The sequence below is a fragment of the Ostrea edulis genome, chromosome 5 (assembly GCF_947568905.1).
Source record: "Ostrea edulis chromosome 5, xbOstEdul1.1, whole genome shotgun sequence".
Classification (NCBI taxonomy): Eukaryota; Metazoa; Mollusca; class Bivalvia; order Ostreida; family Ostreidae; genus Ostrea; species Ostrea edulis.
This window is the reverse complement of record NC_079168.1, coordinates 18,733,731-18,751,936: the sequence shown is the minus strand read 5'-3', so window position 1 is coordinate 18,751,936 and position 18,206 is coordinate 18,733,731. Positions and strand designations below refer to the sequence as shown.

Here is an 18,206-nt window from a genome sequence, read left to right as displayed (position 1 = left end):
AGACAAGTTATTTAATCTTACTAAGGTAAATATGAGAGAGCATTTTGGTCATTTTCAACATGAAGACCACCTTAAACCATATTTACTTATGTAGGCAAAAATGCCTAACATGTGTGATAGACCTCTTAATTGTTTGATATATCTCTTTCAATTTTGAAAAATTTCTATGACCAAGAATGGCTCTGTTAAAGTCACCCAGAAGGTTGGGGTCTGACGATAATTGATTGCTATCTTAAATCGCGAATCGGTAATTGTATTCGTGAAACTTTATATCTGTTAAATTATTATGTCTTGTAGTTAATCAATAATTACAAAGCTTGGTATGGCAAATTTTAAATGTATATTATACTGAAGTCAGAGAGACGTCACCAGCTGTAGGCGAAGTACCCCAAATTTAGACTGATCGGACAACCCTGCCAGGTTTGGCCCCACCCCGGAGTCAGAACCTCTATCTCGAGGATCATGAAATTTCCTATTCAGACGTGCGGTTGTATAGAAATTGCACAATAGTTGGCGGTGTTTGTCCCATACTTAAGGCCCCGGGGTGCAGGAGTCCTGAAATTTACAATTTATGCCCTTCCCCCTTGTCCCAAAGATGCTTCATACCGCCTTTCATACCAAATATTAAAGAATTGTAAGGGTAGTTATCAAGAAGTTATAAATGTTCAATTGTTAACGGACGCAGATCAATAGGCTTAAATCACACGAGTGACTCGGGTAGCATAAAAATACTTGGAAGTACATGTAAGTTTATGAAGTACATTTAAGTTTATGAATACTGCTTGAACTAAGCATTTCAGCGAAATATTTAAAGTTTAGTGAGAAACAATGTAAATCCAGTTAGAAATATCATTGTGATTTATTCTACGGTAGAATTAGAATTATACATGTACATTTACCCAAATCATTTGCTTATTTAAAAATGTTAAACTTACATGTACAATCATATTCACGTTAAAAGTGTCACTGACAATATACAAAACAGAAACGCATAAGATATCAAAAACGTGTAACATAGGGAAAATTGTTCCTCACCCCCCCCCCCCCCCCCATTGCCCAGTATCAGACCATAAAAATGAAACAGGTCCACTTCTTGTCTCAGTCTCAGTTTTCCATTATGTATTCTTTTTCTTAAGAGACTTAAATCAAAGTTTTATGGCCTCAGGACTGAAGTGAAAGTCCCAGGTCTTTCTAAAAGAACATATTTGTATAAGAAAGTATAGGGTTAATTGTAATTGTTGTCTTTCCAACGAAATTTATAGATTACCCTGATCCTCAGGTTTTCTTTTAATATGGTTAACTGGCGTTTTAAACTTCCTGGTGCAGTGTGTGTTTGTGTGTTTTCCATTTCGTTTAAAGGTTTCCATTTTATATACCTACAGTACATATGATTATTGTTTCTCAATCTATCGACAGGGCTGCCGGTGCTTACGACATTGTTAACTAGTCTTGTAAGTGGATTTAATTCATTGAACAAGTATTGAGTAACCGAGGCATTTAAAACTAGGGAATGAAAATCTTTTTTCAATATACATGACAGGAAAACAAAGGAAGATCTGTGGAGGTAAGAAAATATATATGGAATACTTATCATTATTTTTAAAGCAAGATTTATTAATTTGGTTATTGATTTTACTTGACGCATTGTTTCAAACTGTAAGATATGGTAGTATGTTGTAAATTAATTACAGGCTTTACGTACAAGTATTCTGTATTTTAAATATTTCACCCATACGGTAAGTTTAACGTGAATCGCTTTGTTACATGTAAGTTAATGGGATGCTCTTCATTACACAGGCATCATTTGTTTGCTGCAAGTTATTTGATTTTCCCAATAAGTTTCCGCACTTTTCGAAAAACATCAATAACATTTTATTTATTTACTAAACATTACCTTGTTTACTTAGCTTACTTCAAATATTGAACTTAAATGTGTGAATGCATGCATTTTTAATTTTCTGCTTCAAAATTTGTATAGACATATTATGTCATTCCTCTTTCACGTTTTTAAAAAACATATTGCGTGAAAATTAACGGGTTTATGAATAGTTTGCACTCAGGTTTTTCAATATAGCTGACTTGGTTCTTAAGAACACATTCTGATACGGTCTATAATGAATCCTAGACCATCTGAATCAGTGGTGATGACTTATTTGACCCGTGTTTCGTTTGCTGAATCAGTGGGGACGACTTATTTGACCCGTGCTTCGTTCGCTGTGCAGTGCATGTCGTTAGTAAACTTTAGAACATTTCTGACTTCTCTGATACTAAGAGCCGAATCTTATTGGGGGATTTATAGAAACAGATGCATGTATATTGCAATAACCACCCTTTGATCAAAACCTTTAAAATAGTATTATTGATTTTCATTATATCATTTAAACTACATTATTTCTGAACTTTTACTGAGCCAGGAGGCCGCTATCCCAATTGAGAATTTTAAGTGGGTCAGGCGTTCAAGCCCAAGAGTGCGGTTACATACAGTGTAGGGCATATGCTGAAAATGCATTGAATATGTAAAAACTACCTTTACACCCCACCATTATTAAGCTGACAAACTGAATCGATATATGTTGTATTATAATAATTTACAGTGGCGTAGCTTCCATTGAGGCAACCGAGGCAGCTGTCTCGGTTTAAAAAAAACAACACCTTTTACGTTGTTAAAATGTCGATAGCTTTGCGCCCCCCAGACCCCCTGCCTCGGTAATATTCGAACCCAAGCTACGCCTATGATTTAAATTGTATGTACACTGTATCTGGATTATGGATTCATTCCCAATGTCAGTGCAGGACTGCACGTAAATAAGTTATACCGATTCGTTTCTTTAAACATAATCTTTTTGCCTATGCTTCTGATGAACGATGAGGCCATAACCAACATTATGTAATTCATGGTCCCTGGCTTAGGGGTTACGGTCCTAGGCGAGGGCTAAATGGGTGAAATAATAAAAATACCAGGGATCTTCTTAATCCTTGAAGATGTAGCATTCAAACTGTGTGTATTGTTTTGATAAGAATAGAGGTTTTTACCAAAATTGTGAAACCCATTACCCCTGGAGAGGAGTTCAGACCCAGGGTCGAAAATGAATATATAACACACCAAAAATGCAGACCCAGGGTCGAAAATGAATATATAAAACACCAAAAGTGCATATCATAGATAAGTTGTACATGTATTTTGTAACCTGAAATATCATTGTAAGAGTATCGACGAGCACACACTACTAGTCACAAAATGGACAGTCCTTTTGTTGATTAGTTTTTTGTTTCAAAGTATAACATCCCTTCGAGAACCTTTCACTCGTGTAAAGAGGGTCTCACTTCCAGATGAAAGAATCTCCACTAGTAACGACCAACACTTAAATGTATAGGTTTAGTGAATTGTTGTGTGGTACTCAGACGACAGTGGAGGCCCAGGAGGCTCTCCTGTCTGATGACACAAAATTAAAATCCACGCAGAGAATTCATGTATTTCACATTCCATGTTTGACAGTGTTCTTGTATTATCCAGCGGCCAAGGCCATTTCTTCCCAAATATGTTGTGCCTTTAATAATTGTTCGTTTATTTTTCCAGAGTCGTTATTACCAAAATAAGAAGTAGTCATGAAGAATAAATCTATGTGGTATGTACACTATGAATAGTCTAAAAGTTCAGTGATTTCATTAGCTAAATTATGTGATTTTCTTTTTTATTCTATTTTTGAGATATGCATGCACTGCATTATGATTTTGTAGCATCTGTGAGTTTTAGTGCAAATTTTGAACATAGTCTGAACATGCTCATTTCAATAAAAAAAAATTAAAAAAAAGACCCGGCGAAAACTCTGACTTGTTATTGTCCGTAATGTAATGAAAGTTTCTCAAAGTATTCTCTGTTGAAATCGATTCTTGTGCTAATTACAATACACCCATGTGATAAAGTCTGAGTCATAAAATGAATTGTCCTTTTAAAAATGTCCTGGTACTCATCAAGCATTTACAAGAGGCGAATTCAATTCTTTGTGAACTAAGATTTACATGACATGGCACAAGTATGATGTGTGATCGAGTCCATGGACGAAATTTATCTTTAGAATTTTACCCAAAGAATGTAAACAAAAAAAAAAAAAAAACCAATTCTGGTAATTCGCAGCTTTCTGTTTTTGTATAGTTCACGTATTACAGTCTTTTTTTTAAAGGACAGCAACTTGTTTTTCCCCACATTACTCTCCTTGTTTAAATGTGATTGATCTACTGCACAACCCAAAATCTCCCGTGAAAACGGACAATATCCTGCACAATCATCTCATTTATATCAAATCTTGGAATACAAGTGACAATTCCCGTCACCCTTTACAAGACATTATAACTAAGGGCGGTGTTATGTACATTTTATTTCCAATTTAATAAAGAATAAGATTGAGACTGGATTTTTTCGTTCAAAAGTTCAACTTGATTGGTAAAAATTCACTACTGACTCTAATTCCAGCGTCAAACGAGCCGTCAGTGTTCTGCTTAAAATACGAAATCATAAAATATTCAATTCCCCTGATCACAACATCTTATTTATTGGATTTGAGGCCCAATTCAATTTGCACGGGTCAACTTATCCCCAACGCAACTGATTCTAGGGGGTTCTACTACATAACCGGATGCCGATCATTCGATTTTCTTTCACAACTTTTGGTTGTGCAGTAGATCGATTGGTGTCCGTGATTTCGATTCACTGCCTGGTCCCCCACTTTAGTGAATGGTAGTTGAAATGTACATGTAAGACTGAACCGATGAATTGAACAAGTATACCGTATGGGGGGATCACCCCTTTCCGGTTTATGAATTTGGAGGTTTGGGCAGAACTAACCATCTTAGGTAGGGGTTTTCTATTTTATTCATGCTTAAGCTAGTTAAGAATGTTCAGACAATTGTAAAATAAAATTCTTCTCCGACTGCCCCCTCCCACCCATATTTCACTTGGTAAAGCGATGCTACGTGCCTATATATAGATATAAGTATGTGAAGGAGAAAGAAAGTAACTAAAGCCTAGATATCATTCATATTTACAGGAATTCTATCGTTCGCAAATAGACATTATCAAATGAAATCAGTAGAAATTAATATACGTTAAGGTAGATCACTAAATGGAAAGCGTAGAGAAAACATTGGTTTCAAGCATCAATCTAATGAATTTTGATACGCATGCGTGTTTTCATTTCCAATGTGTTTGCTTTTGATATCTCTACAAATTGTAATGATAAATATCTCCTCATGAACGCGCTGCAGTTGTAAAGATTTACACCACTAATACTCTTTTTCTCATTTAATTTCTAGGCACAGTGTGTTAAAAATTAAAACCCTTTTTCATGACATAAATCCGAGAATTTGAAGATGCTCGAATTCCGCTTGAATCGTGTATATGAGAGGGTGATATTAAAATGGTCTTTTTATTATTTTTTTTTTTTTTACCAGGAAACACTGTTTGGAGTTGATAAAAAACTCACCAAGTTCTCAGAAAAGTTCATACTCCAAGTCTGCCATTATTGTTTTACTGGGAATAATTATTGTGAGGGTGAGTTGAAGTTCCACAAACAGTATTAGTAGAGATTGCACATGACTTTCTTTTTCATCGTGTTTGCAGTATTGTGTAAGAAAAGTGTGTATGTTGTTTTACGCTCCATCCTAGAATGTTTCACTCATAGAGAGACGTGACCAGATTTAGGCTGACAAAATAATTATTCAAACATTGGCATAACTGTTACATGTACCATCCAATAAAATGCACACGTACACGTTGTTTGTATTGAAAAAAAAATGTATAATCTTTGTAGTGCGTATCTGTCGCTTACTTTGTGATGGGACTTGTCTGGAAACTCCATACTGGAGTGATAAACGAGAACTGGATAAAGGTCCTGAACAGATTGTGGATCGGAAATTTACAGCTGGGAGTGACTGTGAATGCTCTAGTATTGACAACTGTTTGCCTGTTCCCTGTTTACATCATATGCGGATTTTACGGGCTTTTGGGGATTTTCTGCAGGAAAAAATTCTTTATTGTCTTGGTATGTCACGTGATCAACTCTATTCCGTATCATTATACTAGGGTATATAGTCTGTAATATCTGAACAAATGGATACTCTAGTCCATGATATCTAAACAAATGGATACTTTAGTCTGTAATCTCTAAACAAATGGGTACTCTAGTCTGTAATCTCTAAACAAATGGATACTCTAGTCTGTAATCTCTAAACAAATGGATACTCTAGTCTGTAATCTCTAAACAAATGGGTACTCTAGTCTGTAATCTCTAAACAAATGGCTACTCTAGTCTATAATCTCTAAACAAATGGATACTCTAGTCTATAATCTCTATACAAATGGATACTCTAGTCTGTAATCTCTAAACAAATGGATACTCTAGTCTGTAATCTCTAAACAAATGGATTCCAAATAGAATATGTAATCCCTAAACAAATTGTTAGTCTATGTACATGTAGTATGTAATCTCTAAACAAATGGATTCTTTACATAGTATGTAACCTCTAAACAAATGGATTCTTTATGTAGTTTGTAATCTCTAAACAAATGGATTCTTTATGTAGTCTGTAATCTCTAAACAAATGGATTCTTTATGTAGTCTGTAATCTCTAAACAAGTTGATTCTTTATGTAGTCTGTAATCTCTAAACAAATGGATTCTTTATGTAGTCTGTAATCTCTAAACAAATGGATTCTTTATGTAGTCTGTAATCTCTAAACAAGTTGATTCTTTATGTAGTCTGTAATCTCTAAACAAATGGATTCTTTATGTAGTCTGTAATCTCTAAACAAATGGATTCTTTACATAGTCTGTAATCTCTAAACAAGTTGATTCTTTATGTAGTCTGTAATCTCTAAACAAGTTGATTCTTTATGTAGTATGTAATCTCTAAACAAATGGATTCTTTACATAGTCTGTAATCTCTAAACAAATGGATCTCTATTTGTTGACAGTTTACTTCATTTGTTCATATATTACTCTATCATTGTTGTTGAAGAAAGCCTGATATTCAGTTAAGACATTACTTGATTTTCTATATGTTTAATTTACAAGAAATGTGTAATGCTCTTTTTGTATGTAGTATGAATATTTCATTTGCAGTACATGGTGTCATTGATGGTTTTCATCCTGGCAGATATGATTTTCTTCTCCTTGTATGTTGTTCTTCTTGATGGGGTAAGTACAAGAGAGATGAGTTTGATGAGTTCATAATATTTTCATTTGGGTGTTATTTTTAGTCACCGACATAGCTTCTATGGTACTCCATGGTGATTAAGGTTGTAAATCTAAATCAGATAAACGATAGTTTCACCATTCATCAAGAAATATATAGGGAAATCAAGTACGCTTTACTGCCTTTCTGGACAAACCTAACTGAACTGTACATATACATGTGCTAGCTGAAAAAAGAAACGCAAGTTCGGTTTTTGTAATATAACCTTTATACACGTGGACGAAATTTAATTAAATTTGACACTGAGCTACATCCGTTCACTGTCTGATAAACTGAGCTGTATATATAATGTTTAACAAGACTATATCTTCGATACCTTCGGAACTCATCGATAATCTTCAGAAAATTCCAAAATGGAAGATAACTTACTGTAATAATTATATCTACATGGTCACGTTTTATTGTCTAGTATACATAATAAAAAAAAAAAATAAAGACTTTATTTTACTGTAAAATTATTATACTGTAAAGTGAGAAAATTATACGAAGGTTAAAATTCGCCAATTCTAACTAAAAATCCTGTTACTATTATAGTTTAATTTCGCGAAGAACTAACAAGCTTTAATATGAATAGTTAGCTGAAATTAAACCCTTGCGCACTCTTACCACATCACAGTATGCCTTAAACGTTTGTCTATTTCTTTTTTCAGATTGGAGGATCACTTGCTACGAACTTTCAAAACATTTACATACAAATGGCACAGCTCTATCGGACATACCCCTACACCGATGTAATGGGCATAACAGAGGATTGGATTACTATGTTTTCCACGGTAATCTGAATTAATCAACTTGATAAAAGATGGATCATTCTTATGAATGAATTCTAATTCTTCTATTCTGAAAATGTGAAAATGCATACCTCTTTGCTCTTTCACAATAAGTTTTAAATTTGCCACTACCTTAAATAGATCTAGTGTTTTGTACTTGAAATATTAATCTCATGTGAATATATTGTTCATAGTGTTGGTTATTTTTTGTAGGGTGGGTGAACGTTGATTGTAAAAATTAGTTTTAAATATAGACGAATGAAATAAAATCTTTTTTTTTTAAAAAAGCAATATTAATTATTTCTTGCAAAGTTCATGGACACATTTTCCCAACAAATCCACATAAGGTTTAGGTCATTTGAGCCCCACGGGAATCCTACTGTGATTGGTGGTTCTCTGTCGGTATCCGTTGTCTGTCGAGTGTTAACATTTGAACATAAATATATTCAGTTTCTTCTCTGAAAGTGCAAGGGCATTTTTCATCAAATCTGATATGAAGCATATTTTGTGTATGGGGAACTAACTCCTGGACATCAATTCCTATGGGGATCCGGGTTAGAATAGGTCCTCACTATTCTTTGTTTGTCGTAAGAGGCGAATAAATTGGGTGGTCGTTCGGATGAGACCGCAAAAACCAAGATCCCGTAAAGCTCTACCAATATTCCCTGAACCTATATCAGGGGTGCAGGCTTTAAGCAGAGGTACATGTAACTATAGGCCTAACAATGATTATACATTTTATTTAGTAATGATCTCTATTTCGATGTATTTTGAGAAAATACTTTATGGATATGAAGTCTACTACAAAATTGTGGATTTCCAGACTTCTGGACTAGTTACTGAAGCTCCAGAGAGAAGCAATACAGATGGTATTTCTTTTTAAAATGCCCATTTAAGAGAGGAGGTTTTGCTTGCACATGTAGGTTGGTCGATCGGTCTCCCACATCTTGTACAAAGATTGAGAGCGTTTTACGTCATAGACTTCATACTTGGTAAATTGATACATATCAATGTACAGACAATCCATATTAATTTGCTGGTAAAAAAAATAGTCAAGGTCAAGGTCACAACTACTTAGTCCTGTATTATATAATGGATCTTATGGAAAAAATGTTTTACTTCTTAAACTTTGTACATAGTAGGCTGATACATGATCCCTAAATGCTCGGTATATCGATATGTCCAAGTTTAAGGTCACTGCAAAACGTAAAGGCGTTGTTTTTGCCTCACAGTTATGCTTGGTAGGTAAATACACATCAACGTGCACACGATCCCTTTGCTCGGCATGTCATTAGGTTTAATATGTATAATGGGTGTTGTTCAACAAATGAATGGAGAACAAGTTATCTTTAGACTATATTCTTGGCAACCTTATACACATAACACTCACATGTAAATAATCCCTATTGCTTGGTACATGTAGGTCAATATTTGTAAGCCAAGGTTACTACTGGTTGCATTAATGTAGCCCTCTCTGATTGTTACAATAATGTAGCCCTCTCTGATTGTTACAATAATGTAGCCCTCTCTGATTGTTACAATAATGTAGCCCTCTCTGGTTGTTTTTCTGATGTTTTCGAGAAAGGGGTTCGATGCCGTACAATCTTCGTAATTGCGCAAAATATTTTATATGAATAATCTGCAATAAGCTCCGTGTATTTGTCTCCAGTTTTATTAACACTAAAAAGGTACCTACTTTGCGCTTGGGCATGCCTAATACAGGTGTTTTTATTAAATATCATGTCCAACATGCAAAATTTCACGTCTCTTCCGCTATGCTTGTTATCGCGAGATCTCGAAGGTGGATCTGTTGAAAAACCTAAACATTGACAATCAGAGCGAAAATATAATTACTCCAGCCTTTCCGACAAAGAAAGGAAAATCATTCGGTGGCAGAAAAAAAAAATACACTCTTCTGTTTGTTTTTCTAACTTGATATCAAATTTAAACCTTTTCTTTACCCTCCCTCCATACTCGCCCATTGATGTAAACAGTACCTTTTATGAGAATTTGCAAATAACTTGACAACCGGAAGTACCATAAAACATGGCGCACAATATGAATCGAGAAATTGGAATACGGTATATCGAAATGGTTAAAAACGGTAAAATGGAGTCTCACAAATCGTAAGTTGCAGGTTGTAAATTTATATTTTGACTAAGAAACATTTAATATCATTTTTATTTACGCAAAGAAAGACAGCAAATGTTTAGAATGATGAAAAATGTTGCGGGATCAATCACTCCCGCATCTGCACCATTACGGAGATCCTAAGGGGTTGTAGCCCCTTCCCCCCAAAAAAGTCGGAGAGGGCTATATTGTTGCAGTTAGGTTACCTACTACCGGTGTCTCTTACGCCTGGCGTCCTTGTTTGGCATGTATTGTTGTAATAATATTGTACTATACGCACAACACCTAAGGACAATATATCGTTGCTGATGACTTTCTTATATTTTTGCCTTCCATCATTAAAACTAGCAATATCAACAATTTTGTTTTAATTTGGTCACTACATGAATTGAATTATTCAGTGTCTAGTGTTGTATACTATGATTTGGGGAATGGAGCATAATTTTATAAACTTATCTTCTTGGAAAATAATTAACACTTTGTGTGATTAATCTGACTAATGAAAAATTGTTGCATGTAACTCAGTTACTGTCTCTTGTTCCAAATTCATAAGTATAAGAACTACATGTGTATATCTATTTAAATCGATACAAGAGGCAAATAAAGATGTTTCTTTTTCTCTCTTAGTTGGGGTGTTGTGGTGTATCTTCCCAGTACAGTGCTTATAGCTACGAGTGCTCTGGCTACACCGAAGTAAGTATCTTACCAGTTACCAGTACAGTGCTTACAGCAACGAGTGCTCTGGCTACACCGAAGTAAGTATCTTACCAGTTACCAGTACAGTGCTTACAGCAACGAGTGCATTGGCTACACCGAAGTAAGTATCTTACCAGTTACCAGTACAGTGCTTACAGCAACGAGTGCTCTGGCTACACCGAAGTAAGTATCTTACCAGTTACCAGTACAGTGCTTACAGCAACGAGTGCTCTGGCTACACCGAAGTAAGTATCTTACCAGTTACCAGTACAGTGCTTACAGCAACGAGTGCTCTGGCTACACCGAAGTAAGTATCTTACCAGTTACCAGTACAGTGCTTACAGCAACGAGTGCTCTGGCTACACCGAAGTAAGTATCTTACCAGTTACCAGTACAGTGCTTACAGCAACGAGTGCTCTGGCTACACCGAAGTAAGTATCTTACCAGTTACCAGTACAGTGCTTACAGCAACGAGTGCTCTGGCTACACCGAAGTAAGTATCTTACCAGTTACCAGTACAGTGCTTACAGCAACGAGTGCTCTGGCTACACCGAAGTAAGTATCTTACCAGTTACCAGTACAGTGCTTACAGCAACGAGTGCTCTGGCTACACCGAAGTAAGTATCTTACCAGTTACCAGTACAGTGCTTACAGCAACGAGTGCTCTGGCTACACCGAAGTAAGTATCTTACCAGTTACCAGTACAGTGCTTACAGCAACGAGTGCTCTGGCTACACCGAAGTAAGTATCTTACCAGTTACCAGTATAGTGCTTACAGCAACGAGTGCTATGGCTACACCGAAGTAAGTATCTTACCAGTTACCAGTACAGTGCTTACAGCTACGAGTGCATTGGCTACAGCCCAGTAAAACTAAAATTTAAACCTATCCTTCTGAATGGTCACATGTTCCATATCTCGTCTGTTATAGAATTTATTCATGTTTATAACAAAAGATCCTCTATTTTGACATTTTATGTTACCATAATGTTTCCCCACATTTTATACATTATACACATTTTACACACTTTATGATTTTATGCACAGACGGTATATAAACTGCACAGATCATTTATACACTACATAGACGTTTTATACACTACATAGATGGTTTATACACTACACAGACGGTTTATACACTATACAGACGGTTTATACACTATACAAACGGTTTATACACTACACAGACGGTTTATACACTACATAGATGGTTTATACACTACACAGACGGTTTATACACTATACAGACGATGTTTACACTACACAGACGGTTTATACACTATACAGACGTTTTATACACTATACAGACGGTTTTTACACTATACAGACGATGTTTACACTACACAGACGGTTTATACACTATACAGATGGTTTATACACTACACAGACGTTTTATACACTATACAGACGGTTTATACACTATACAGACGGTTTTTACACTACACAGACGGTTTATACACTACATAGATGGTTTATACACTACACAGACGGTTTATACACTATACAGACGGTTTATACACTATACAGACGATGTTTACACTACACAGATGGTTTATACACTATACAGACGGTATATACACTATACAGACGGTCTATACACTACATAGACGGTTTATACACTATACAGACGGTATATACACTATACAGACGGTCTATACACTACATAGACGGTTTATACACTATACAAACGGTTTATACACTACACAGACGGTTTATACACTATACAGACGGTTTATACACTATACAGACGATGTTTACACTACACAGATGGTTTATACACTACATAGACGGTTTATACACTATACAGACGGTTTATACACTGTACAGACGGTTTATACACTGTACAGACGGTTTATACACTGTACAAACGGTTTATACACTACACAGACGGTTTATACAATACACAGACGGTTTATACACTATACAGACGGTTTATACACTATACAGACGATGTTTACACTACACAGACGGTTTATACACTACACAGACGGTTTATACACTATACAGATGATTTATACACTACACAGACGGTTTATACACTATACAGACGATGTTTACACTACACAGACGGTTTATACACTATACAGACGGTTTATACACTATACAGACGGTTTATACACTGTACAGACAGTTTATACACTATACAGACGATGTTTACACTACACAGACGGTTTATACACTATACAAACGGTTTATACACTGTACAGACGGTTTATACACTGTACAGACAGTTTATACACTATACAGACGATGTTTACACTACACAGACGGTTTACACACTATGCAAACGGTTTATACACTGTATAGAGGGTTTTTACACTATACAGACGATGTTTACACTACACAGACGGTTTATACACTGTACAGACGGTTTATACACTATACAGACGGTTTATACACTATACAGACGATGTTTACACTACACAGACGGTTTATACACTATACAAACGGTTTATACACTGTACAGACGGTTTATACACTGTACAGATAATTTGTAAACTGTATTAAAGGGTTCTACACTGTTCAGAAAGTTTTTACGCTGTACAGATCGATGATTTTTATTCTACATTATGTCAATGTATACTTTACACTGACGTTTTACACTCAAGGGTGTTTCTCTGTATTCAGTCAATAATCTATAAGTATCAGTGAGTGGATAGATGACTCTTTTTCAATATTTAAGTTATGATTATGTCAAAATACTTTGTAATTTTTGAATGACGAGGAAAATTCGATTGATTGAGGAGAGCCTTGGATAATGTCGACGTAAAAAATATGGTATATGCTTTATATATATTTTCTGGCACTTGTAGGGAATGATTTGTTGGGGGAAATTCTCTGCAATAATGGGGAGTTATTTAACTTCATACGCTGGTCTTGCGGGAACTTGTCTTATCACCGAGGTAGGTCAATATCATGCATTTATTAGAGCTATCAAAATATGTTTTCACAGAAAGTATAAACGGAGTCACGTATTTTGTACTTCAAGAAAAAACATTGTTAATAGTTGTAAAACATATAATGTAAACCATTTGATGTAATGTAAAAATTTGGTTCATAAAACATTTCAGATAGTTCAACTTGTGATGTGTGACTTAATTTACAGTCAAATGTCGCCCACGAAATTTCCGTTTGCTTTACCTCGGACTTGTATCACAATACTCCGAACGTCATGGAAAAGGTAAATATACCCACTAGACAGTAAACGGCATATTTCATTAAGATCATACCACGACTGAATTATACGCACTCTCTCGTGGTGAACGAAAGTTAAGGGGATCCTGTTATTTGTAGAATGCAACTTTTTAAACTACGAAATGTTTCTGAAAACTAAATTCAAAGCCTCTCCTTCTTTCCTTTCGCAGCTTGCAGGTTCCAATGATAGAGAATTTGATAAAAATTGAATGTAAATAATTATTTGCTTACTACTAAATTATCTTGCAAACTTGAAAGTAAAGGGTTAGTAACAAGAAAATGGAGATAACAAAGTCACAAAAATAATCAGAGAGATATTAGAATGGGGAGTAAAGTATATCTAAATCAACGAAATCAAAGTGAATTCGTCAGACATATAATAAAGGTGTATTTAAGGAACGAAGCTGAATTCGTAACCGATTTACCGGTACATCGTATAGAGCGTAATCTGCCTAAACCCATTTTATATCGTATAGACTGAATGAGTATATAATAAGCGTCATGTCATATAAATTGATTTATTTAGGTGATCGTTTTTACCATAGGATCTCTTATTTATGTGTTACAATATATATCATGTTTATAAGTACCTAAATATTAATTTACTTTTGCGTTGAGCAATATATAGTTATACAATTTAGTAACTTTTGAAACATTGCATTACTGTATCATACTTCGTCCAGGACTGTCATATGATGTGCAAAATAGCTGACTATCTTATACGAAATCAGTTGGTTTGATAAATGCTGATCAGCAAATCAAATTGAATATTCCAGCCAACACTATTTTTTCACATGTTATATTATCTTGTTTAGATCTCGACATGCGTTCCTTGCGAACATCATCAGACTTATGACATGTGTAAGTAGTTCAATTTAATGCCAACATTTTTAAAGAATTTGGAATTCTGATAAACTGTATTATATATATATATATATATAATTCAAACTAGGTACCAGCAATAAGCCTGCTAGTATTGGGGACGATGCTACTTACTGATTCTAAACTATCAGGAACCTATACTTCTGGAATATATACAAACATATACATACTTGGACATAAGTTTACGAACATCGTTGAAGGACTCGGCGTACTGATGATTGTTCAAGGATCATTAGAATTTCTTCTGAATACAACATCATTTATTTCTGATGTAGTTCTGCACAGCAAATCAAAGAGCATACTGGTAAGAAATTCAGATATCAACACACATTGCATAATCTTAAGAGACATCCCGAGCAATAAAAAAGAAGATTTAAGATAGAAAATCTATTTAAAATGGTATATGCAGATAATGTGTGCTGCAGGATGATGGCTGTTCTGAACTATCGATTCGTTGAACTCTACAGTCAAAATTATTCACAGCAGCCAAAACGTTGTTTGTTACATATTTTGTTTACAAATATATAAACTGTGTCCAACTCTCTGTTTATAACTGATTGTATGTGTATTTCAGTACTTCGGCTATTGTAAGGGTTACGGAAATGGTAGTTTGTTGTTATGAATTACATGTATATAGAGACTTGTTATTTTGTATCTTTCTCATTTTGAAAATTGTTTTTAAAAACATTTTAAATCACGCAAACTAATGTTTAAAAATACATTTAAGGCTTCACCAAATCGTAGAACTTATTTTCGCTTTTTAGATAAATCTCTCGTAATTTTGATGAGTTTTAAACAAAGATAAAAAGTGTACATGCTTACTATTCTTGTAGTTTAATTTTTGCAAATTTCACTCTATGAAAGGTGAAGATAAGGAACAGTGATCAATCTCATAACTCACATAAGCAATACAAAATAGAGAGTTGGGCAAACACGGACCCCTGGACACACTAGAGGTGGGATCAGGTGTCTAGGAGGAGTAAGTATCCTCTGTCGACCGGTCACACCCGCCGTGAGCCCTGTGTCTTGATCAGGTAAACGGAGGCATCCGTAGTCAAAATTAGTATGGCAAGAACGGCCTAACAATTGGCATGAAACACGTCAGACAGCAATTGAGCCAATGATAGGTTGTATTGGCAAACTAGATCGTTATTACGACCATAGAATTTGCGAAATGCTTATTTTAAACGAGACTGTTGGAACCCCTGCACCATCAACTTGTTTGTCTGTAGCCTGTTTCGATTTAAAAACTGACCATATGCAGAACAAGCTCTTGCGTATCGAATCAATTGATATGCAGGTGATAATGGAATACTGCTACATAAATATGGTAAGTTGACAAAGGAGAAGTTGAAATCGTCCCGTTTGTCATAAAGTTGAGTTGTTAGTTTGCCGTTAATATCTACTTTCAATAAAATATCTAAGTATGAAGCAGAAGTGGACGACTTTGTGTTGTCTTTTATTTCGAGTTTACCGGGATATATTTAATCAACATATGAATGAAAATTATTATTGTTAATATATAATACATCGTCGATATATCTAAATGCCCAATTGAAGGCCACAGCAAGATATTCTTTCTTCTCACGTAGAAGTTTTTTAAAATAAATTCTGCTTCATAGGAATATAAAAACAGATCATCTAACAAAGGAGCACAATTCGTGTCCATGGGGATTCCAACAGACTGTTGGAAGACTTAATCATCAAAGACTACGAAGATATTGTCAATGAGAAACTCCAGTATATTTTTATTTCAGCTTCAGAGTAATTGTGCGTGGAATCAGAGTGGCGTTTAACAAAGAATTTTTTGGATGACTGATCACTAGATAGGAATATTTGCGTTTTCCATTTATGTTGAAGAAGCAACTGTCTATGATGTCAAAAAGTCTAGTCTTTAATTTATCGTGAGGAATGGTCGTGTAAAGAGTTGAAAAGACATATGTTTTGATGTTGTTGATTTGCGAAAAGTTTTGTGATTTCAAGTTTCCTAAAAGTTCTTTAGCTTTTTTTAGAATCCACATTTGATTACACCACTTCTGGCATATGTAGTCGCACAGTGCGTTCGAAGTTTCTCTTTCACAGCTGTTAATATTTTTGTGAGGAGCAAAGATAGGGGCTTGGTAGAGCACTTACTGGATCCAGCAATGTATCTTTGTTTGTAAGGGTTTTTTTATGAAGTTTGGGAATCCCAGTATAGGTACGGTAACTCATTCATCCGACTCGGACATTAAATGTGTATAAATCTAAAGCATGGTTTTGAAGAATTTCGTCTTTTGAAAGGGCAGTTGGAGTATAGGTACGAGTACTAAAAGTGGAAGTAATACCAAGTTCGTTTAAAATACAGTTGTAATAATGAGTTTTACAAACAAAGACAATGTTATTACAAGCTTTGTCAGCTGGAACCAAAACATATTCCTCATGTAACCTATTTAATTGCGATGATTGACTGTAGTTTTAAAACATATTATAAACTTATAGGATATAACGAATTACATTTATACGGAATCAAAATTGTTCGCCCTGAGCACGTCGCTATAAGCGTATTTTACATTACTGGGGGGGGGGGGGGGGGTAAATTTCAACTCTGTTATGTATTTTTACTTTATACGTTTGAATTTAGAAAGCTAACCTCAGGCACATGTAATTCTCAATGTACACGTCATTAAGGTGTATGAATATCTATGTAGAACCCATTTGTGGATTGGACTCGAATAGTTTTTTCACGATGGACCCGCATAGTTTTTCATTATGGTCAATAAAACAAAATCTGATTTTCCGAGTAAGACATTGTTCTGCTATTAGTAATTCATTAGATGTTAAAGTGTTTGTAAGAAGAGCTCTGTGGTTTTTTCAAAGTACATGTATAATTATCCAACTTATGTGCAATTTTCAAACTAACAATACCCCTTGCACTTTCTTTTAACATTGAATTCTAAATGATGATTATTTAGTTACTCGAAGTGCAGAAAGGCCATTTTGTAATTTTCCAGTCCACTAGTATTAAACTTTTTTCATATCTTAATGATGGGTTGTTGATTGTATATTGCTAACCCTGCTGCTTGAGAATTTTACCCCCATGTGGAGACGTCACCACTGCTGGTGAAAAGCTGCAAAATTTAGGCTTATGCGCGGCGCTTATGGCCTTTGAGAAGCGTGGGTGGGTGGGGTCTTTATCTTGCTGCGCATGCTGTGACACGGGTCCTCGGTTTTTGCGGTCTCTTCCGAAGGACTGCCCGATTTATTCGCATTTTACAACAAGGAAGGGGTGTTGGGGGCCTATTCTAA

The 18,206-nt window shown here is 35.1% G+C and overlaps 1 protein-coding gene across 4 annotated transcripts in view; it reads left to right on the top strand.

The window, feature by feature from the left end:
* The first annotated feature begins 1,383 nt into the window (after nucleotides 1–1,383).
* The window catches only part of LOC125650945 (uncharacterized), a 69,645-nt gene continuing 52,822 nt past the window's right edge, over nucleotides 1,384–18,206 (top strand). For 3 of the 4 annotated variants that reach the window (XM_048879522.2, XM_056166863.1, XM_056166864.1), the window contains exons 1-11: nucleotides 1,399–1,564; nucleotides 3,578–3,626; nucleotides 5,449–5,548; nucleotides 5,808–6,038; nucleotides 7,118–7,192; nucleotides 7,901–8,023; nucleotides 10,778–10,843; nucleotides 13,658–13,747; nucleotides 13,916–14,025; nucleotides 14,855–14,900; nucleotides 14,992–15,225. In XM_048879522.2, the coding sequence (XP_048735479.2) occupies nucleotides 3,607–3,626; nucleotides 5,449–5,548; nucleotides 5,808–6,038; nucleotides 7,118–7,192; nucleotides 7,901–8,023; nucleotides 10,778–10,843; nucleotides 13,658–13,747; nucleotides 13,916–14,025; nucleotides 14,855–14,900; nucleotides 14,992–15,225 (1,095 nt within the window). In that variant the 5' untranslated portion in view covers nucleotides 1,399–1,564; nucleotides 3,578–3,606. Of the gene's footprint in view, nucleotides 1,565–3,577; nucleotides 3,627–5,448; nucleotides 5,549–5,807; nucleotides 6,039–7,117; nucleotides 7,193–7,900; nucleotides 8,024–10,777; nucleotides 10,844–13,657; nucleotides 13,748–13,915; nucleotides 14,026–14,854; nucleotides 14,901–14,991; nucleotides 15,226–18,206 lie in introns of all 4 variants that reach the window. The other variant, XM_048879520.2, reaches the window with a different exon arrangement.